Source organism: Peromyscus leucopus, chromosome 6 (genome assembly GCF_004664715.2).
Source record: "Peromyscus leucopus breed LL Stock chromosome 6, UCI_PerLeu_2.1, whole genome shotgun sequence".
NCBI classification, from domain to species: domain Eukaryota; kingdom Metazoa; phylum Chordata; class Mammalia; order Rodentia; family Cricetidae; genus Peromyscus; species Peromyscus leucopus.
The window spans coordinates 20,089,057-20,113,162 of NC_051068.1; the positions used below are offsets into that span (position 1 = coordinate 20,089,057).

At 40.8% G+C, this 24,106-nt stretch overlaps 1 protein-coding gene across 1 annotated transcript in view; it reads left to right on the top strand.

Annotated features, from left to right (window-relative positions):
• Nucleotides 1-23,888, top strand: part of Fat4 (FAT atypical cadherin 4) — a 234,300-nt gene extending 210,412 nt beyond the window's left edge. Inside the window, exons 11-18 of the mRNA XM_037207280.1 lie at nt 1,391-1,495; nt 6,721-7,028; nt 9,740-9,825; nt 10,605-10,784; nt 11,829-11,953; nt 13,518-13,735; nt 17,739-18,000; nt 20,887-23,888. Coding sequence (XP_037063175.1) covers nt 1,391-1,495; nt 6,721-7,028; nt 9,740-9,825; nt 10,605-10,784; nt 11,829-11,953; nt 13,518-13,735; nt 17,739-18,000; nt 20,887-22,748 — 3,146 coding nt within the window. The 3' untranslated portion in view covers nt 22,749-23,888. The remainder of the gene's footprint in view (nt 1-1,390; nt 1,496-6,720; nt 7,029-9,739; nt 9,826-10,604; nt 10,785-11,828; nt 11,954-13,517; nt 13,736-17,738; nt 18,001-20,886) is intronic.
• Nucleotides 23,889-24,106: the final 218 nt, after the last annotated feature.

The following is a 24,106-nucleotide window of genomic DNA, read 5'->3' on the forward strand; positions in this document are numbered from 1 at the left end:
TAACTGGAAATTACACGCTCTCACTGCTTGTTAGAATTGGGAAACTAACAATTTTCAAATAGATCTATTAAAATAGCACTTTAACTTTATAGAACAGTTATTCATGTTTACATAAAAGCAAGCAGCAAATTAAGGAGGATTTAAACAGTGCATTTTGGCTGCCAAGATAGCAAGTGCTTGCCCAGTGCAGTATGAACAGAACACAGAAGCAGAACTTGCTTGGTCAGTGCTATCATCTATCACCTCTCAGGCAGGAAACTTACTTCCATATTAGTCACTTTTCTAGGTCCTGTGTCAAAGTAGCTGAAAATAGCAACCTAAAGAGGGAAGGCTTTATTTTGGCTCATAGTCTGGGGAAGTTATGTCAGTGGGAGCAGGTGCTGCTGGTCACATGGAACCCACAGCAAGGCAGAGAGATGGACTCTGGTGCTCAGTTCTTCTGGTTTAGTCCTGGGCTCCAGCCCATGGAATGGTACCACACTTGAGGTGGGTTTTCCCACTTCCATGAACAGGATCTGGAAATCCTTCACAGACAAGCCCAGGGACTTGTGCTCATGGAAACTCAATGTGCTGCCAAATTGACAGTGTTACCCTCAAACTTCTAAGACTCCTCTTGTGATGTGTGTCCATCTTTCTTTCCTGTGGGGTAATCTCAGCTGTGACAAAGGAAATGACATCTTCAGGGAGCTCTCTGCTTTCTTATTTGCTATTTCTCCATCCATTCTCTGCCCTGCCCAATACGAATGCATCTGATTTAACAAGATCTATAAGAATAGCATTTATATGCTGGAAATGTGCAGCATGTTCTTATTCTTTCAGAAAAAAAGACAAAGTGTCTATAGACTGTGGTAGAGAATAAATGAAAGAAATTGAAAATGTGATTGATGGGTTTTCTTATTGCCTATTCTGTTTTACACAAGGCATGGAATAAGTTCAGGGACCCTTTTTGTGGTAAATATGTAGCTTGACAAACTCAATCCCACCAACTCTCCCTTTCAAATGTTGGAGTCACTGAAATTCCAATGATGGAAAGAAAGTTGTCGAAAGTTTCAACTCCATTCCCAGTGTGTCAGTGTGAAGGTTCAACCTTAACATGGGCAACAATTCAGGGAAATAATTCGAGTGTTTTCACCATCAAAGTCTCTTGAAATAGGACTCTCTCCAAGATGGTTATGTAAATTATACAAATTGTGTATATCTTTATAATAGCACATCTGGATAGGATACAGAACTCTGTGGTATGGTCTCAGTGTCCTGTTGTGGAGGAGAGAGGCTTCTGTGTCTCCTCTCTGGGATCTAGTCCTGAAGGATGTAGTTATTCATACAGTTACAGTGGATATGGTTCATATATTTATTTTTAAGTTTTCTTAACAAGTTTGATACATTTTAGGGAAAATGTGTGAATCTTCTGTCAATTACTGTGAATGCAATCCCTGCTTCAACGGTGGCTCCTGTCAGAGTGGCGTGGAATCATACTACTGCCATTGTCCGTTTGGTGAGTAGAATGTGTCTGTTGTCATACTGATCTGGGATGGGATGTGGCTTGGCCAGTAGAGAGTCTGCCTAGTATGCATGGAGCCTTGGATTTAAGTGTCAGCACCATATAGTGGCATACTCTTATAATCTCAGTGCTCAGGAGAGGAGGCAGGAGGTTCAGATGTTCAAACTCATCCTTAGATACATAGGGAGTTCAAAACTAGTGTGTACTATAAGAGACCCTCTTGCTAGAAATTATATATACATATATATATGTATATTCACAAATAATACTATAGCAATGTATGATTAAGAGACTATTAATCATTTTGCACAAGCAGTTGAACTAAAATGAAATATGTAATGCTATTTTAAAAGTTAACTATGGAAATGTTACCAAGTACTTTACTTTAGTTATTGTTAGTAAAAAAAAAAAACAACAAAAAAAATCAAGATAATAGCCTTATGGATGCCTTCTTTTAGCCTATAGCTTAATAATTAAAATACCCTCCAAACACTGTCAACTCTACCTCAAATCTCTAAAAGGAGTTTGTGTGTTTCCTTTTTACATTAATCCAATCATTACTACTGGATGAGTTTGGAAACTAAATGTACATCAGGCCACTATAGATAATTCTCCATAGTTAATAAAAACTCTACCACCGTGTTCTCTTGAGGATGAACATTATCAGAACTTCTCGTGGCATCTACTGATTTCTTCCAGATGTTCTCAGAAGTTACCCAGACATAGGCCAGCAAGCAACTGTGACTGATCCATTTATTTAAGATTTCCTTACCTTCTCATCAGAAGCACATTACACCTGCAGGGGCTGTGTCTGTCTCTAGGGAGGAAGAAGGTGGTTTTCTTGCTTTTCCTCCTGTGTTCTCCCTGCTAGATGGACCTAGGATCTGCAGTTCTGGTGCCTGTAGAGAGAACTGAGTTTCCAGTGACCAGTGAAATGTCTGTGGTGCCAGTCATTGAAAACAAACAAACTACAACTCAACACTCTAGTTTTCTTTTTCCAATTAAGCACAACAGTGAAATGATGTTAGAAATGGATGGTCAAAATGCAACTCTGGGGCCCTTTAGATGACTCAGTGGGTGCAGTTGCTGTCTCTGCATACCTGAGGGCTGAGTTCAGTCTCTAGAACTGTGGTGGAGAGAGAGAGAACAGTGGACTCCCCAAGGCTGCCCTCTGATCTCCCCATCATGCTGTGTCATACATGTCCCCCCACATCACATACACACAATAATCATTACTATTATAATGACAATAATAAAACATAATTATGAAAAATCAATTTTACCAATGTCTCTGAGTCTCAGAAATTAAGAGACTTATCCAAAGTCAGAAGAATTTGGCAAAGGATTGCACCATGTCCATGTGACTGGAGAACAGGTGCTAGTTGCAACCCATGGACATTGCTGGTATTGTGACAATATTACAGGTTTTTAGGGTGTCATCCAAATGCCCACAAAGCAGTAAAATATGTTCATATGAAGACAACGATTGCCTCAGCTCTCCTACAAGGCCAGTTCTTTGAGATCCACAGTCAGGTTTCATGACTTAACTTATGTTTTGGAATGAAAGAAAAATAAGTTGGAGTGGAAAGTGGAAAATAATTGTCAAATGACTGACCGAGTGTTTATGGTGTTGGAATTCCTCACCATTTCAAGGCAAGTATGCATATTTGCAACAATTAATGCCAAACAGGAAGATAGTTTCCCATATGGTGCTGATATAAAACCCATTGTATACAGGGGTTCAGGGGACGTATCTTGGGATCCAATGTACCTTTCCTCACCCTGCAGACATCCCTGGGGAAGGGAAATAGCACTATAAATTACAGTAGACACGAGGCTGGCAGTCCAGGTCCCACCTAATTCCTTCCAAAGGCAAAATCCAAAAGCACTGTTGAAATGTAGACACTGTCAGCTGACCAGAGAAGCATTTAGAAAGAAAAACAAAGTAAAAAGCCTTGGAATTCATCATTCATCCAATACATTGTTGCAAGCTGCCCAGACTGAATTAGAAGGAAAAGTAATTTGCCTTCTCAAATTGACTGTGGGTGACACACACAGAAAGAAGGAGCAGAGGGAAATGCCTCAGACTAAGACCTGGGGTGGTGAGACACAGGGTGGTGACACACGCACCCCAAACACTAGCTTCTTTAGGGTTTGAAGCTAGAAACAACTGTTTTATTTATAGTCTCATCAGCCAAAGATTTGTTCTTTAGATTTTGATACATTTTTATATTCATAGATATGTAGGTAGGTAGGAAGGTGTAGACAGATAGATAAGTAGATGATGGATATGTAGGTAGACAGATAAATGCTAGATAGATAGATAGATACATACATACATACATACATACATACATACATGCATATACATACGTACATACATACATAGATGACAGACATATAGGTAGATAGATAATAGACTGATAATAGATAGGTAGATAGATGATAGATACATAGATGGATAGATAGGTAAAGGATAGATAGCTTGATAGTAGATAAGTAGATAGATGATAGATACATAGACAGATAATAGATAGAGATACATAGATAAATGGCAGATAGATACATAGATAGATGATAGAGATGCATTGATAGATAGATAGATAGATGACACTTAGCTAATAGATAGATGATAAACAGATACATAGGTAAGTAGGTAGATAGAGGGATGATAGATAGATTGTATTTTAGGAAAATGAGCATGCCTCCAGCTTTACAAGATGACCTAGCCTGTGAGATTTCATTCCCTATAATTTTGTTATTGCATATATCACACATATGCAAAGGTTATGTGTGTGTAGTCGCATAGTAGCCTGTACACTATCCTGTGTGCTTGTGTATACCATATATTATATATGTGCAAATATTATGTATAATTGCTATTTATTTTATGATTATAGAATACTCTTCTAATAAGAGATACTGGGATACATATATTTAAAGTAGTTTTATAATTTCTCTTGATCTTTATCTGGCTTATTTCACACAGATATTTGGAAGACAAATTTTAAATATTCTTTAAATTTTATTTTTATGTTTAAAAGACAGGAAATTCCTTTTCACAGAAATAGTAACAAACACTTGAGGAAAATTTATACACATATTTTCATATTTAAAAAAGTGTGAGTACTTTCAGTACAGTGTGAGAATAGTGTGAATACAAATGTGAATCTCATCACCTGATATTCAGTCACTTTACTTACATTCAAATTTTATCTTTTTATATATTATTTATAAATGCAACAAGACCCACAGAAACACACAGTGTAAATAATTTATCTTTGCTTTTTTTATTTCGCTTCAGTTAATCTTTGTTTGAAGAAATAATTTACAAAATTATTTCTAATTAATATATGAGCATTACTGCTTGTCTGTATAAATAATATGTAATACAAATGCATAGTACAAAAATAATGTATGGTAGATGTAAATTAATATGAAGGTGAATATGAAGCCTATCTAAACATTATATTACATATATACCATTCCTCTATTTTTTTTTCTTTTTTAACTTTGGTTCAAGATTTAAAGTAATAGCCGGGCGGTGCTGGAGCACGCCTTTAATCCCAGCACTCGAGAGGCAGAGCCAGGTGGATCTCTGTGAGTTCGAGGCCAGCCTGGGCTACAGAGAGAGTTTCAGGAAAGTTGCAAAGCTACACAGAGAAAACCTGTCTCGAAAAAACCAAAAAAAAAAATGATTTAAAGTAATAAATTGTATGTATTTCCTAGTTATTTTATCGACTTTTATCTCTGCCTGGATAGAAAATAAGATAATCTGTGTAGACATTGCAAAAGCTTCCAGGCTATTTTATCTCAAAGACTGGCTATAAAATGTGGTGATGCAGTGAACACAGTTAAGTAAGATCAGTGTATATGGTTTTAAAGTTTTTCTCCACTTCCCATCATTCTGTGACCTGGGTTCAACTGTAAGTACTCTGTGATAGTGGCATTCATTCCTTTGAATTGAGCAGTTCCCAGACTCTAACTCAATGCATTTACAATAGATATAAAATCCAAACTAAAGAGTGAAACCTTTTCAAAGGTGAATATAAACCCTGACTGCTGCCATGGGTTACTTTCCAATCATCAGTCACATCTCCCAGTGTGTGGAAGAGAAGGCTTTTGCTTAGTACAGTGGCATCAATACAATTCACTTTCAAGTTAGAAAGAGACTGTGCAAACAAAGGGAAACACCAAAACAAATGATTTCTATGAACTTCCTGTGACTCATCCCAAAGCAAGTTTAAAAGTCAAAACAGGAGAGATGGCTCAGTGGTTAAAAGCACTGGCTGCTTTACCAGAGGACCTAGGTTCCATTCCCAGCACCCACCTACATGGCGGCTCACAACCATTTGTAATTCCAGTTCCAGAGCATCTAATACCCTCTCCTGGCCTTGGTAGGTACCAGGCATAAAAATGGTGTACATACACAAAGGTAGGCAAAGATCCATTTGCATAAAATAAAACAACATGACTAATAAACAAACTTAAAACAGTGACTTCTATGCTGGAGGCAGCATATCGTTTCCTCATTTTGTAACCTTGGAAAATACCATTGAGTTGGGGACTGGATTTTTTAAGTCAAAACAAATGAGTCTATCTGTCTTCAATTGAATAAATATGGTTTTTTAAATTATAATTCTATATCGTGTCCTTCATAGTGATGTGTGCTTTTAATCCTAGCTCTTAGGAGGCAAAGGCAGGAGTATCTCTGTGAGATCCAGGCCAGCCTGGGCTACACAGTGAAACCCTGCATCCATAAAATAAAGTAAAAAGATTAAAATTACATAATATTAGAAAAGTATTATAGTTGAACATTATAGCATTGTAAATTTTACAAGCATCAAGACACTAATTTTCAAAGTATTTTGGGAGAGAACTCTCTTTCAACATACTCCTTCTCATTGTCCTTAATTTTTAAAATGGAGTAACACTTAGGCAAATTCCTAACTCAGCAAACAACATTGGCATCTCACCTCTCTCGTAACTGTTCTGTGTCTTCCTTTTGCAATTCTGTGAGCAGGGCCTGCGTCCTACCAAGCATGACCATGGAGCTTCCTCTAGTTACAAGACTGGCAACTTTGGGTAGCACTTGAGGAAGGGGCAGTGATAAAGACATTTTGAAGTGCATGATTCAATATTACAACTGAAAGATGTTGTTAAGAATAACTCAAGGAAACATAGCTAGACTTCAGTGTCTGTCTTTCTGTCCCCTGCAGGTGTCTTTGGGAAACACTGTGAATTGAACAGTTATGGATTTGAGGAACTATCATATATGGAATTTCCCAGCCTGGACCCCAACAACAATTATATTTATGTCAAGTTTGCAACTATCAAAAGTCATGCTTTATTGCTTTATAACTATGACAACCAGACGGGAGAACGGGCGGAATTCCTGGCACTGGAAATTGCTGAAGAAAGACTCAGATTCTCATATAATCTGGGCAGTGGGACGTACAAACTGACCACTATGAAGAAGGTGTCGGATGGGCAATTCCACACAGTGATTGCGCGGCGAGCAGGCATGGTGAGGTCTCCCTGTTCCCCAAGCCTCCATTCACTACTCTGCGGCAGTCAGTCAGCCCTCCTGGGAAGCATGCATCGAGGTCCACATTAAAGGACAGGATGTGTGTTTATTGTGTAACAACTATGCTGTTGTCTCAAGAAAAAAGAAGGATAAGAAGTGAACAGCCTTACGCATTAGCAGCCCACACTTCTCAGAGGTTTGAAAGGCAGCCTAGAACTATATTTAAAATGACTACTCTCTGTCTGGGAGTTTCATTATCCCAACTGAAGAAACAATATAAAGACAAAGGGGGTTGAAACTGAGAAAAACTTAGTAAAAGATGATATTTAGTATTTTTCAAAATGTATTGGACCATTCTTTCTCGCTCTTCTATCTCATTATAAGACACAGCCACAGTTACCTGGTGAAGTCTTCTGCCTACGGCTGCAGGGAAAGCTGGACCATGTAGCAACTCTTGAGTAATACTAAATGTGAAAAGAATATTTCTCTCATTATTAATTCAGTTACAGGGGAAATATGTATCCTTACTTCAGAAAATATTTTTAAAGCCCCTATTTGATTTTGAATCTCTTATGTTCTACATTTCAAAACAAAATTGTTGGAAGCTGGAAAAATCAATAGCCTCTAGGCCTTAACCATAACATAGGCAGACTGGAGATGTCTCAATTTACACTCTTGCTGAGAGGAAAAGAAAGAATATATTTCCTAGAAAATGTAGTATTATAAGGTTGTGTCTATGATAAGCATTTAAAGAATTCCAAAGATTAAATCACATGAATGACTAGGACTTTAAGATCTTCTTTGATTTTTATCCCCAAGCTTTTACCAAAAAGGAAAATACATTACAGCTTGAGAATGCCCAGCACACATGCCAGCCAGAGCTGACACCTAGTCAAGTACATGAGCACTGTATATTTTGTAAAAGGGTTTTGGGGTCTCTAACGTCAGTATTTTGCATAGTCGCTATGTAGAGGTGTGCTCCCAGAAGCAGTTGGAGTGAATATATGAAATGCAATGCCACTTTTGAGACCAGTGTTCCTTAGTTTTTGAGGTAACAGACCAAGGAGTAAACAAAGTGATGAATTAATATCTTGACATGTGATTGGAAGAGTACATTTCCCCCCAAAATGCTAACATTTATTATAGTTTACTTGAGAGGAAAGTGAGAAGAGTTTGTGGAGATTTCAATAGCTGCTAGGTGTATTAAAAGCAAATAAATAGTATGTTTTAATATTAGTGTTTTAATATTCAGTGGACAATAGTGATAAATAAACTGTATTAATATTTCCTGAGATTGTGAGAGGTTTATGACAAACTTTTTCAAATCTTGGTTTTAAAAAGCCATGTTTGTGGACAGCCCTCAAAATTCACAAGCAGTGCTGACAAAGTGAATTCATTTGCATCCATCATGAATATGGCCTCATTATAACACAGGGAACCTGGTATCTGCCCTGTTTACATACACGTGAGATATGTTAGTGAACTTGCTTCTGCCATTGTGGTGTTTCCACTGTTTTGGAAATTCGATCTCACATGCCACAGTCATGCATGGGAAGCACAAAGCAGTGCCACATTTGTACTTCCCTCACATGGGTGTGCCACAGCATTAGGATCCACTTAGGAAGACCCCTTTCATTGTACCAGGAGAGGAACAAAGTCCATTCTCCCTCTAACTGGGGCTATCTGGCCAGTGTTACAACACTACACTCGGAATCTCACACTCACAATGCTACTGACTAAAATATGAAAAGCTTTGCCATTTGGTGACTCTTACTGACAATCAGGGAGTGGTCATCTAGTTTCACTATGAAGAACAGAATAATGTGGAAATGCAGCCCTATCTCTAACAACAGTAGTCTCCTTGGCTGTTGCCCATAGGGAAGACCTTGGTCTTGATCCATTCATCGGACTTCTGAACACAATAGTTGGCATTTTTTATTGATCAAGAGGTATATTCACACACCTGACTACAGAGCAAGCTCTGGAGAACTGTGATCGCTCGGCTTAACATGGCAATGTCTGTTAGCTGTTTCTGAAACACTTGAGAAGTTTTGACAATACAGCCATGCATTCTGTTAACACGGGTGTGTGCTACTGTTATTTGAAATATTAATTATTAACACTGATGAGGGCACTTATCTGAGGTTGTATGGTTTTACAAGGAGATGAGGGAGGGGAAACCATGATCAGAATAATTGCATGAAAATAATTATTTTCAATTATAAAGAAAAAATGTTTAAAACAAATTGTCACATATTATAGTATATATGATATACTTTCATAATCTTTTTGTTAATATGGCAGATAGAATAAGTCTTTTGAAAAAATTTTGAAAGATTTTTTTAGGATACTGGATAGTAGGATAGATATTTTTATTGAAATTATAATCTCACAGAGTTGAAGTTCTCCAGGAAGACTAATGACTTCTTAATTCTCTCTTGTATAAATGAGGCACAAGGAGCAGACAATTTCAAGGCAGCCTCATCCCTCTGAGGTGTAAAGATAATTAGAATTAGAGATACCAAGGAGATCTGTGCCCATAACTTAATATGTGAAGCACATTATGGGATGTAAGATATACATTAAATCAAGAAAAACATGGTAATAATAATTTCAATTATCTCCACATGAGTGCAGTGCTGGTAGAGTCTCCTTGGGAGGCTGATGTCATCAGAAGGCACGTGATGACGGTCCCCCTTTCTTGCTTACAGGCGGCTTCTTTAACTGTAGACTCCTGCTCTGAGAACCAAGAGCCAGGCTACTGTACTGTCAGCAATGTGGCGGTTTCAGATGACTGGTAAGTAAAATCATAGCTCCATTCCTATCATGATTAAAATTATGATTTATAAGAACTTTAATTGTTCTCCACATGGAACGGTCATATGCTCCCTCAAAGAGATATTCATACTTTAAAGTAATTAGTGTCAGTGAAGTATTATTTTAATGTTGGATTACAAAGTCACAAAGTGGTAGAAGCAGAAATAAAACCAGGGGAAGCAGTGTCTCCTGTAGTCAGAATGGTTTCGATTTTCCTTCATGAAATGCTTTCATGTTTCCTGAGTTCTGTGAGAACGTAGGGCATGACCTCCACTCATTCAGACACGTGCTCTTCTCGTTTGTGTGGTAATTAATGCGTGTTTTCTAATAGCACTTCAAGCTGAGTTGCGGCACTGGCCAATCAAAAGCAGAGGGATTTTGTCAGCAATGAGAAATGGAGATGTACAGCGACCTCCCAACCCACCCACTGTTTTTATTCACACAAAGCACAGCTTGCCGTGGCCTTAAAGAACCCCAGAACCTGTAGAAGGAACAGTCTTGGCTTCTGTGCATTTATTTGGTCTTTTCTAGAATGCTTATTTTTGCTGACAGCATTGCCGTGTGCATCCAATTTGGATAGTTTCAAATAGAATGTTATAGCTTCACCATATATGTATGGAGTATGAAGACCAAGCAACCGTGGGAGTACCTGCTTTGAGGCTGAGTGCTGACCTTGATGCTAATTCTGGGAAAGCAAAGTCATTGACTGCGATGTCTTGAGTTGTTTTTTGATATCTTTACCCTTTCATGTTCACGTAGGACCCTTGATGTTCAGCCAAACAGAGTCACTGTTGGGGGAATCAGGTCTCTAGAGCCAATCCTTCAGAGGAGGGGGCATGTGGAGAGCCATGACTTTGTAGGCTGTGTAATGGAGTTTGCTGTCAATGGACGACCCTTGGAGCCCAGTCAGGCTCTTGCAGCACAAGGCATCCTTGATCAGTAAGATTTCATTTTATTTATTTTTTATCTATCTATCTATCTATCTATCTATCTATCTATCTATCTATCTATCATCTATCATTTGTTTGTTGTTTTTTTTCAAGACAGGGTTTCTCTGTGCAGCTGTGGTTGTTCAGGAACTCACTCTGTAGACCAAAATGGCCTCAAATTACAGAGATATTCCTGCCTCTGCCTCCCAAGTGCTGGGATTTAAAGGCGTGGGCCACGACACCCAGCAAGATTATATTTCTTACCATTAAAAAACGCAAATGTAGATACTGAACATTCTGAGCCTCCAGGTTGAGGCCTTACCTGACTGACAGAGCTTCTGCAATGTGCCCTGAGCTGTAACTGGTCCACACCCTCTTTCTGGTCACGTTGTCCCTTTGTTTTCTGTACCCGGTGTTCCTAGTGCACAGTAGGACTTCCCACTGCCGGGTCCTCGGCCTGGACTGATCGTACCTTGAGATCTCAGTACCAACGCACCCCCTTACCCTCAATGTAGAGATACAGAAACCCCCTAAGCTCACACACTCTTCAGTTTGTAGAGGATCTCTGTCTAACATGCCACATATTCACTTTTTCCCTTATTGTCTGTCATTCACACAGGAAAAGAAATCCTTCTCCATGAGTATGTGGGTTTATTTCATTCCCTTATGTCCATGCTTGGTGTCATACCTGGCTTGTAATTGGGCAGTGAATAAACCATAATTATGAGCATCTTTGTGGGATACACCTGGACCTAAGTAAATATGTGGCTCTGGACCATGATAATAAGGGATTTCTGGACCATTGTGGTCTTATGGAAATTGCCACCTTTGGTGGTCATTGTATAAGATATTTTTATTTATCCTCTCTTCTGATGTGAGGAAGACTAGGTTACAAGATTTCTGCATCATTAATTGCTGCAGGGTAGCCGGGGCAAGTCCCTCCCAATACTGCAAACCTGAGATTAAGCACGTTGAACAGTCTGTGTCTGCTTCAAGTCAAATTTCCTCCTTCCAGGTTGGTGCTTTACCCGTCTTCTCTGTGACTCTCTTCCAGGTGCCCTAGGCTAGAAGGCACATGCGCTCGCAACCCTTGCCAGCACGGTGGCACCTGTGTGGACTTCTGGTCATGGCAGCAGTGTCAGTGCATGGAGGGCCTGACTGGGAAGTACTGTGAGAAATGTAGGTTACCATCTTCACATTCATGCGATGCTGTCACAGCCCCAGAAAGCAGAAATATGTGCGCCTAAGCACATTACTGCATTTTGACTCTAACATGGCAAACATTAAGTGTGCCAAATGGGGTGAAACATGACAGTTGTAAATTGGCTTTTTAACCTGAAGAAAGGTAGCATTCTCTTAAAGAATTGGATCTTAATTAGTTTAACATTTAGATGTTAGTTTCACCTTATAAATGTATCACTGAGTTATTTTATATCACGTATTGGGTAGTTAGGAAATTTAAAGTCAGCAACTGTACTCAGGTTGTAGATAAGTCCACTATTGGTGAATATTTCTCTAGTCAGATTTTTATATTTTGCAGATAAAATATGCAGTATCACTGAATAACACCCAGCTCCAAACATTGTGTAATAGTTAACATGTTAAAATAAAAACCACAGTTTATTTAAGTTGTTTTGGAGCAACACTATTTAGTCTGCTCATTAATTAAGCACCAGGTGCAGGGTGATCAAGGCATCAGTGATATTCAAGCCATCAGTAAAGACTTGCTCTCTGACTGGAAGCTGTGTGTTCTAGTCTACCCCGTGTCCTTGGGGGCAACTTTATGAGAACTGCTTTATTTTTAAATGAATGATTACCTCTTAGTTCAGCCACTAGCATCTGGTGACTTTTTAAGGAAACATTTGTGGCTACTGTAATATGAAAATGAAGAGAAGTGAGCAAAAACATTGGAATTTAATAGAATCCAAAAGATCTTAGAGGCAGACAGCATAGATGTATCTTAGTAGCTTGGCTATAATAGAAAAAGAAAAAATGAATTGCCACATAGTATTTCTTTAATGAGCTGCACTGAGACTTCTTTTTGTAAATTTAAACATAATTCTGCATGTGCTATTCTGTTTATATGTTTAGAGTATAACACCCAGGGCAGAGTTACCCCTGATTCCATTTCCCCAGTTTCCTTTCCTGAGCTATGCTATTGGTTATGTTGACGTAAATGTTGTACTTCTGGACTGGGAGTCTTTTAACAGGTCATGGCATCTGATGATGCACCATCCATGATGATGGATCGAGGGAGAGCAAGTTACAACTAGTAGTCTTTGACTGGACACTTTTTTGGGTACATATTTCTAAAAATCAGAGAATAGAGGGACTAAAGACTAAAGTTCCAAAGGTTTCCAACTATAAAAACATATTTGCTTAATAATTTCAGGAATGCATTGAAATTGGTTCAAGTTTTGAGTTGTGCATCTTAGCAGTTGGCTGTGTCTTCTATGTCCAGGCTTTCTGTCCCATAGCAAGGAGATTGGATGACAAGTCCCCCAAGTGATTAATGATTGTCATCAAGGATTTTATGTTTCACAGATCCAAAAGGACTCAACCATTGGCAATACACTTACATAATTGTTCACAAATGGAAATTATTTTCCCAGAGTAGGACCAGGGACAGTAATTTCAGAAACTTGAACTTTTGTCATTTTTAATACCTTTTGCCACTCTGAAGAATGCTCTAAAAATGTCTAATGAAAGCCTTCAAAGTTTCCTCTTTCTTCTTGGCTCTCAGCTGTCACTCCGGACACTGCCTTGTCACTAGAAGGCAAAGGACGCCTGGACTACCACATGAGCCAGAGCGAAAAGCGAGAATACTTGCTGACACAGAGTATACGGGATGCCATGTTGGAGCCTTTTGGCGTCAACAGTCTGGAAGTAAAATTCAGGACTCGAAGTGAGAATGGCATTTTAATCCATATCCAGGAAAGCAGCAATTATACCACGGTGAAGGTGAGAAAGGAGCACTTGCTTATCCACCTGACAACTCCTACCTGCTCTGGGGTAGCAGTTCCTTCTCCCACAACTTCTGTCCTTTGCTTTCTAACCTTAGAGTTCTGACCAAAGCTAGGAAGTGATCCAGTACCATCCACCCTCAATGTTCCCAGGGCCTGGGCCAAAGTAACAAAGATCTGAGAGGGCCAGTTTCTGAACACCTTTGTCTTGTTTTTAGAGTAGAAACCACTGCCAGCCAGGCCAGCACAGAAAATGTAGTCATGTCTGCTTTGACTGATAAAAATCTGCATCACTTTGCTACTACTACAAGCAAAGTAAATCATGAAAAGAATATGCTATAATATGGAGAATTATTTTCACAAAGAATTATTTTAAACACTGATAATATAAGTTAAATGGTAAGATTAGAATACTTAGAAAAGATTGGACTTTATTCTGAAATATACATTCTATTTATTACCTAGGTAAAATCCCCAAAGTTAAAATTTTTTGGTATTTATTGAAAGTAAAATTTCTTTTCATATCTCCAAATAAGTTTTAGTGGCAAGAGGGAGAAATGTATTCTCAGTCCTATGGAGACTTGAAGAGGACATAGGGTGGCTTCCCTCTGCCTTATTTCATTTAAGCAGGATCTCTCTTTGCATCTGGAGCTCTCATGTCTGCTTTCCAGACTGACCAGTGTGCTTCTGGGATCTGCTTGACTCCTTTGCAGCTATTGACATGGGTGCTGGGATTTGCTTGACTCCTTTGCAGCTATTTCTAGGGATCCAAACTCAGATCCTCACATCTGTACAGAAAGTAGTCTATCTAGTGAGCCATCCCCCTGCCCATTTCAAATAAAATAAAGAATTCAAAAATGTTTTTCAAAATTTATATTCAATAAAAAGGGGGTTTCTCTCTGGGCTTTTACTTCACTTTTCCTCACTGTAGGCAGAAGTCAAAGCCAGTCATCCATTAGACATGAGCCATTCTTTGCCTACCTCCTGCAACCTTCTGAGAGTCTGAAATGAGAACCACCTTCTTTCATAGACAGACATTAGCATCAATTCTCCCAGCAGATCTTGTGTTTAGTTTCACCAACTGTTTCATAAGATCATTGTGTGTTTTATAATTCTATTGATATTATTTGTATTCATTTCAGTGAATTCTTAAGAAAAAAACCCCATGATTACTGACCTATTTTTCCTATCAATATTTTGAAACACACAGAACAGAATTAGCAATTGCTTGATTTAATTCACAAATTATATTAAAAATAAAGTTGATGTTCATTCATAAATTTTAGGTTTGGGTTTTTCAGGTTTCTTTGTGCAACTGACTCTTCATGCTTTATCTTAGGTGTCTGTTTTCAATAACTCACACAAAGACCATTCCTTTTTCTGGTAATCCACTTGTATATTCCTTAGCCCATCTGTTTCTAGATGGAGATGATTTTTACCCCTATGGTAATTTGACAGTGTTTGGAGACATTTTTTATTGGAGAGATGAGGGTGTTACTACCATATAGTTGCTGGAGAACAGAGTTGGGCATCCTATAATACACACAGTACCCCTGGTAGAGAATCATGTGGTCAGAAATGTCAGTCAGTGCTGAATTTGAGACAGATCCCTGATTTCCTACAGGGACATCTTTAAATTTTCACTTTACCTTCATTACTTAAATATCCTGGTTACCCAATTAATATAACTTGTGAAACAGAGAACTCTTGAGGTGTTCAAATTTGCTGTTGATAATTTCCATTGAAAAGCAAATTAAAAGCAGTCAAGCCATAAGTTACAGAGAGAGCTATGACTTAAAGACAGTGGGTTCATCTGGCGAGAACATTATGCCCTGCTGAGAGGGGACCCTAAGTGGCTTCTGCTCAGAGTTCCTCCATTCTAAAAGGCCACACTACAGTCTTTGCATGAGATTATCTGTTAAGCTGTCTCCAAGTCCCCATGCCATTTAAATGACATATGACACACTACTATTTGCAGTCTCCTTCAGCCAAGAAATTCAGTCAACATGCTACATGTTTGAAGAGTGAAATCTTCCACTGGGAAGCAGCTGAGTGATAGGGTCTGTCTTTGTTCCTGTGAAGTTCAGCAGGATGGCAGCTTGCACCTCCACAACATGGTGCCACAGAGCTAAAAAGAGAATTAGGCAAAATGGCCAGTAATTAGCAGCCACAACATTTAGTGAGAAAACTATGAGCAGGAGGCTTTCAAAAACAAGGACTTTGGCAGGTGAAATAAGTAGAAAAGGAAAAAGCAGCCAGTAAAAACAGCAAAACAGACTCAGAAAGTAGCTGTGATGGGCAGGAGGTAACTGGGTCTGCTGGAGTGTGACTGAGGAAGGCTTGGACAGAATGTGCTCAGCTAGTGTCAGCTGCTGGCCATCCAAGAACCCAGCTTTTGTTTCCTTTGGCTAGCCTTCTTAGCATTTCTTTCTTAAACTCTCCATTTATTGAACTCCCCCCTTCCTCCTCCCCTCCCTCTTCCTCCACCTCTCTCTCTCTGTCTGTCTCTGTCTGTCTCTGTCTCTGTCTCTCTCTCATACACACACACACACACACACACACACACACACACACACACACACACTAATGCCCATGATAGAGAAATGAGCAAAGTTGTTGGGTGAAGGAGATCCTGGGTAATTTAAGTACATCAGGAGGAGATAGAAGAATTGAGGGGAGAATCCTAGAACAGCTCTGCTGTGATAATTTAATTTACATAATCATATGAACTACATATGTATGCAGTGTGTGAGTGTGTAGTGTATGCATATGGTGGAGGTGGGCATACACTGGAGGCCACAGAAAGACACCTCTTGTCTTCTTCTACTCTTCACTGCCCTATTGTCTTGAACTGGAAGCCTCACATATTGATAAGCAGTCTAGCAAGAAAGCTCCCAAGATCTCTATCTCTGCCCTTCAGAGCTGTGGTTACAGGGCACATGGCCTGTAATGTGGATGTTGGGGATTTGAACTCAGAGCCTCATGCTTACAGAGGAAGCACTGAGCCTCCTCCCAGCCTATGAAAAATATTTTTAATCTGGAAATATTCAATTAAAATATTACTATATGATGTCTATATGTAACTTAGTTACATGAATTTTCCACAAAGCACAAATGAACAGATTTTCAGTTTTTCTGGAAGTGTTTCTTGCATATAGACAGAGTCTGAGGTGAGTGACACAGAAACTGACCTCTGCTTTTTCTTTGGTCGCTCCTTGGACACTTCATCTCTGTGCCTGGACGGCAGTCCTGTCTGGCAGCAGGGATGGGAATGTGCTCTCTGACCCATGGGCTCATTTTGCCTTACAAATTATTCATTTTCTGAAGGGTCAGCTTCTAATACTGGAAACTTGCAAGTTGGAAACCAGAGTGTCCTGTTACCCAGTGTTTTGCTGGATGAACTAAAAGAAATCAAATTCCTTTAGATAAAGTGAAGAGACAGCTGTAGTGAAGGCTAAAACCCAATTGGCCAAATCTCTTTCTTACTTTATGGTATTCCAAATGGAATAATGAGCCCCATTTTTGTCTAAAACTCCAGGGTAGTGGATATAAAGGTGAAGCTATTTTGTCATCTTTTTTTTCAAATACTCTGCCTTTGGAATGTCCCATTCACTTTTTTGTTTTGCATTTTCTTGTTTATCTTCTAACTCCTCTAGCCTTTTTACTAAACTTAGTGATTTAACATACTTCCTTCTGTTCTTGAAATACAAATAATCACAATTAGTGTTAATTACTTAGGATACCTAGTTAATACAGTATTTCAGTTTTGTTCTGGAAAGTTATGCCCCTCAAGTAGCTATTTATAAAATTAAAAACTATTAGAATTAGTAAATAAGCAATCTTGTTGTCTAAAATTTTGGTGATGATATATGTAAGTGTGCTGTAATACTACAGACCTCTCATCCATTCCAGCTCCTTTGGATTGGTCAATATTTTAAATGAATTATTTTTTATTTATATATCATGTTCTATCTGTGCATTGTTTTTAATTCATCTTGCAGATTAAGAATGGCAAAGTGCACTTTACGTCAGATGCAGGTGTTGCTGGGAAAGTGGAGAGAAGCATTCCTGAAGCATATGTTGCAGATGGCCACTGGCACATCTTCCGGATCTCAAAGAATGGAAGCACCACGATGCTGTCTGTAGACAGAATATACAGCAGAGACATTGTCCACCTCACTCAAGACTTTGGTGGCCTCGAGGTGCTTACCATATCTCTGGGAGGAATCCCACCCAACCAAGCCCACCGAGACACTCAGACAGGTAAATGTCTCAGGAAAATCTGCTCCTCAGAATGTAGGTGTGTAGCACAAATCTTAAAAGTTCTTATTAATAAAATCAAACCTGGAGCCAGGTATTGGGGTAAACTGGAAGATCAGAGAAGCAGAACATGCCACAGCTAACCTCACCTGGCCAACTTCTCAGCTGATCTTGTTTCCTCAGACTGGAAGCCTCTGAGTCCTCATCCAGAATGGATTTCAGCAGAACTGTGCTGCTCAAAAGCCTAAAAGCTTAACCAGGCTCTAGTTTCTGGTTCTCACTCCTTATATACCTTTCTGCTTTCTGCCATCACTTTCTGCGGTTAAAGGCTCACTTCCTGGGATTAAAGGTGTGAGTCACCATGCCTGGCTGTTTCCAGTATGGCTTTAAATTCAGAGATTCGGATGGATCTCTGCCTCCCAAGTGATAGGATTAAAGGCGTGTGTGCCAACATTTTCTGGCCTCTATATGTAGTTAGTGGCTATTCTGTTCTCTGACCCCAGATAAGTTTATTAGGGTACACAACATTTTGGGGAACACAATACCACCACATAGGTGGTTTGGGTGGCAAATAGGAGGAGGGGGCTAAAACCCAATTTGTTTTATATAACTCTCTTCCACAGAGTAATTTTATCACAGTATAGTTTTTGCAGGAGTAGTTGGATTTCTGATATTGGTAATTATGAATCCTTTAATTAACATAACCATCTTCACAGAGATTGTGATTAGTGGCACCGTCGCTTCCATTAACGGCTTTCAACTGTGCTGCTGAGATCTGAATTAAGCATGGACTCCTCTTGGTGCTTTGTCCTCAAGGCCTTTGTCTGTTCAGTCAGTTCATCAAAGCCAGTCTCCCTAAGTAATGCAGGAGACAGGGGTAACCAATATCAATCAGGTCCTCACAGGATGCAGATGTTATCTTAGATCAGCGATATAAAGGAAAGTGGAAACACTCATGAGTTCTTACATCAGGAGGGGGGTGAGAGTGTTGGAAGGTTTAATTGATGGATAATGTTAACAAAGGAGGCCAAGGCCAGGGAACAGCTCATAGGCAGCTAGAGTAAGACAGATAGTGAAGCCGGAGAATAAAATAGGTGCTCAGGTTGGAAAATGTGGATGCATTGATTCCACCTGCAGAACAATAAGGAGAAATTAAAATTTTAATTTTAAACATGCAGTAGAGTTGAAGATCTTTCAGGCTGATTCTGAGGATGAACTGGGCGAGGGGTTCCAGGACTCAGGTGTTAGCAGCCAGTATCTGGAAGGCACTGCAGGAGAAGGTATTATTTGCATTCTAATGGAATAGCCAAAGAGTGAAGTCAATGTGGATGGACCCGACTTGTTCTGGGGACCATTTTCAGCAAAAATCAAGGAGAATTCTGAGTTTTCATCTTAAACAATAGCACCACCAAGAAAGAGAACTGCTGAGAAATAGAGAGGCAGTCTCAGGAAAGCATGTAGTTTGCTGTGGAACATATGGTTTTGAAGCACATTTGAAAGGATATTGAGGCCGGGCGGTGGTGGTGGTGGCGGCGGCGGCGGCGGCGGCGGCGGCGGCGGCGGCGGCGGCGGCGGCGCACGCCTTTAATCCCAGCACTTGGGAGGCAGAGCCAGGTGGATCTCTGTGAGTTCGAGGCCAGCCTGGGCTACAGAGTGAGTCCCAGGAAAGGCGCAAAGCTACTCAGAGAAACCCTGTCTCGAAAAAAAACCAAAAAAAAAAAAAAAAAGAAAGGATACTGAGTGGATGACCTGGACTCATGGTAGACCCAGGAGAGGTGTCAGTACCAAGTAAGTGAAGTGTTGGTGGGAGTGAGATTGTATAGGAAGCCCTGGGTCTAGCCTTGAGTAACTCCAAACCACGAGAACTATAGAAAGAAGAGTAAGTCAGTATAAACATGTGGAACTTTCAAAGAACACAAAATGTCACAAAGAGAAGGGCGAGCCACTAAGAGGAAAGGAAGTCGGAATCAGGGGATGCAGAACCAAGATTCAATATTCTAGGAAGTTCTGGAAAAAGTAAATCATGCTGACAAATGTCACTTGGGTGGGAAGGCATGTCCAAATAGAGGAAAACACAAAATGTGTTACAGATGATATCATTAATGCACAAAAATTGAATTCTGGGTCATAAGTCCTTATTTGGTGGATTTTAGAGTATGCACAATCTATTTGGATTTTGTAAGAAATCAAGACAGTGTAGATTCTGTGGGTCTGTTAGTCAAAGTAAATCTTTGTGCCTCCTGACATCAGTGTGTTCAAATCCAATGAAGGATCTCTTAATTGTTTCTATCATTACCACTCACTACTAACAAACCCCTTGGGATATTTTTTCTTCCGACTTTGGCATCCTGACCATTTACAATGTGGGTGCCACAGTCACCTCCCCCCATCCCAGATACCCCCAAACACTGTAGTGGTCAGTGTTTCTCTTTTGATCTCCAAGGGCCCATACTAGTATCTTTGGCAGGCATACAATCTGTGATTGCACACTCCACAGTCTTGCAGTTGAAGCAACTGGCCTTTATTTTGCTTTCTGTTATTCACAAAATAAGTTTTATCTCTAAGTAACTCTTGATCTGTGGCATGTAAGAATCAAACTGATGAATCATTAGATAGATAGATAGATAGATAGATAGATAGATAGATAGATAGATAAATAGATAGACAATCGTGGTGCAGAGACCTTCCAAAACTTTCCAATTCTTCTCATGTGTCACATAACTCCATGGTTCTGGAGTTAATGTCAGAAGACATGCATTCCCATCTTTGAGGGAGCCTGGTTGGAGACCCTCCTGGGGGACTGTGGATCTTTTCTTCTTCAGATCCCATAACTTAGAGGTGAAATGGTTGATTTTCTGTAAAGCAGCTCTTGCTGTGTCTCCCCCACAGGTTTCAATGGCTGCATTGCCTCGGTGCTCTACGGTGGAGAGAGCCTCCCCTTCAGTGGCAAGCACAGCTTGGCCTCCATCTCCAAAACCGACCCTTCGGTGAAGATTGGCTGTCGGGGTCCCAACATCTGTGCCAGCAATCCCTGCTGGGGCGACCTTCTGTGCATCAACCAGTGGTATGCCTACAAATGTGTCCCTCCTGGTGATTGCGCATCCCACCCCTGCCAGAACGGAGGCAGCTGTGAGCCAGGTCTGCTCTCCGGCTACACATGCAGCTGTCCAGAGTCACATACAGGGAGGACCTGTGAGATGGTGGTGGCCTGCCTTGGTGTCCTCTGTCCTCAGGGGAAGGTGTGCAAGGCTGGAAGTCCCGGGGGACACGTGTGTGTCCAGACCCAGGGCCCAGATGAGCTCTCCTTACCTCTGTGGGCTGTGCCAGCCATCGTGGGCAGCTGTGCCACGGCGCTGGCATTGCTTGTACTCAGCTTGATTCTATGCAACCAGTGCAGGGGAAAGATGCCCAAAAACCCCAAGGAGGAGAAAAAGCCAAAGGAGAAGAAGAAAAAGGGCAGTGAGAACGTAGCTTTTGACGACCCAGACAACATCCCTCCCTATGGCGATGATTTGGCAGTCAGGAAGCAACCTGAGGGGAATCCCAAGCCTGACATCATAGAGCGTGAGAACCCTTACCTAATCTTTGATGAGACTGACATCCCCCACAACTCAGAGACCATCCCTAGTGCCCCTCTGGCTTCTCCAGAGCAGGAGATTGAGCACTATGACATCGACAACGCCAGCAGCATCGCGCCGTCAGATGCAGACATCATCCAGCACTACAAACAATTCCGAAGCCACACGCCTAAGTTTTCCATCCAGCGGCACAGTCCTCTGGGCTTCGCCAGGCAGTCCCCCATGCCCCTGGGAGCAAGCAGTCTGACCTACCAGCCTTCTTCATATGGCCAGGCGTTAAGAACCAGCTCTCTCAGCCACTCGGCCTGCCCCACTCCCAACCCCCTGTCTAGGCACAGCCCAGCTCCTTTCTCCAAACCATCTGCTTTCTACAGAAACAGCCCAGCCCGGGAACTGCATCTTCCTCTGCGGGATGGGGGTACACTGGAAATGCACGGGGACCCCTGCCAACCTGGCATGTTCAACTATGCCACCAGGCTGGGGAGGAGAAGCAAGAGCCCCCAGGCCATGGCATCCCACGGCTCAAGACCTGGGAGTCGCCTCAAGCAGCCCATAGCACAGATACCATTAGAATCCTCTCCTCCTGTGGGACTCTCCATCGAGGAGGTAGAGAGGCTCAACACCCCTCGCCCTAGAAACCCCAGCATCTGTAGTGCAGACCATGGGCGGTCCTCTTCCGAGGAAGACTGCAGAAGACCTCTGTCCAGAACCAGGAACCCAGCAGATGGCATCCCTGCCCCAGAATCCTCTTCTGACAGTGACTCCCATGACTCCTTCACGTGCTCAGAAATGGAATACGATAGGGAGAAGCCCATGGTCTACACCTCCAGGATGCCCAAGTTGTCTCAAGTCAACGAATCTGACGCAGATGATGAAGATAATTATGGGGCCAGACTGAAACCCAGAAGGTACCATGGACGCAGGGCTGAGGGGGGACCGGTGGGCACCCCTGCAGCAGGATCTGGGGCTGCAGACAGCACCCTGAAGCTGGGGCAGCAGGCAGGCAACTTCAACTGGGATAACCTTTTGAACTGGGGCCCAGGCTTTGGCCACTATGTGGACGTCTTTAAAGATTTGGCCTCTCTCCCGGAAAAGGAAGCCGGTAATGAAGAAGCTAAAAGCGGGGCAGCTAAACCAGCCCCCAAAGATGGGGAGGCCGAACAGTACGTGTAAAATGTCTGTGTGGGCAAGAAACACTCAAAGCAATATGTGACTGCCCACTCGCGTGGGTCACCCTTGGAAAACAGGCCAGTATAGACCGGTGGCCGCGGGACGCATTTAAAAGGAACCACAGAGCTGCTCACATAAACTCCAAATGACTCTTTAATTTAAATGTGCTTGGTGGGACGGTCCTCCTGCATGCATTGTGTTTTGTGATGAGTTTGGGGGGCATGCAACATTGGGGAGTTTTGCTTTGTGTTTGGTTTGTGGTTTTTACAGTTAATACCATTACAGTTGCAGACAGGAGCTTGTGCTTTCACAGTGGGGGGTGCTTGTTTCCATTGTAGTGTTAGGATTGTGTTTTACATTGTTGCAAGATCGCTTAAGTTGAACCAATCCATGCAAAGTGCAGGAAGGAGGAACACTTCCCGTCCTGGGATGAAGGACTGCACACTGACACTCTTCAGACGTATAGGTTCTTAGGTGACGTTGCTCAGACATGCTAAGGGCTTGTTTCACACGACGGTGGGTACTAAGATTAAGTCATTTGTTCAGCACTTTAAAGCTTGCTTAGAAATGGTCTTGACACTCGTGTGTCTCTGTGCGAACAGCCATGGTCTCCTGACTTACCTCAGGCTTCCACAAGGAACAAGATGACCGCATACTGTCCCCAGAACACTGCCACCTTTCTCTTCCGGAATAACGTTCTCAGCGTACTTCTAAGAGATATTTTTTTTTTTAAAAGTTATTTATTGAAAAAAAAAAAGTTCTATGCTTTTAACATGTAACAAATTGACCTAAGCAGGCTCTAATTGGTTTTCATTTCTAGCCATTCAACATTTACACCAAGTACCCAGTTTTATAATTTATATAAAGTCAGATTGCAACGTTTCTTACTTTCTGTCTTTTTCTAGGTCATTTTTTAATACTGTGTAAAACTTTTTTTTTTTTTTTTTTACACCTGAGCTATGTTTTTGATACTGATATTTTCCTATGCTGGAAACTTTTCTTGCTTTCAGGGAAGGTAAGAAAATGCGTTTTTTACATTTGTTACTTATGTAACATTCATATTTTCACAGTTTGATATCTGTAACATACTGTATGCTTTCTACCTGTAAATGCCAACAATAGAATTAAAATATTTATTTAAAATACTGTGTCCTAGGGTGAATGTCAGTTTCTACCGTTCTCTGGTCTCATGTGGGTAATTGAGAATATTCTCTTTCCTTAGGGGTTATTGGGCTATTTAAATAGTTTATCTGGTCTTGATTTAACTTAGGTATGTGGTACTTATCCAGAAAAATGTCCATTTCTTTTAGGTTTTCCAGTTTTGTGGAGTAGAGGTTTTTGAAATATGACCTTATAATTCT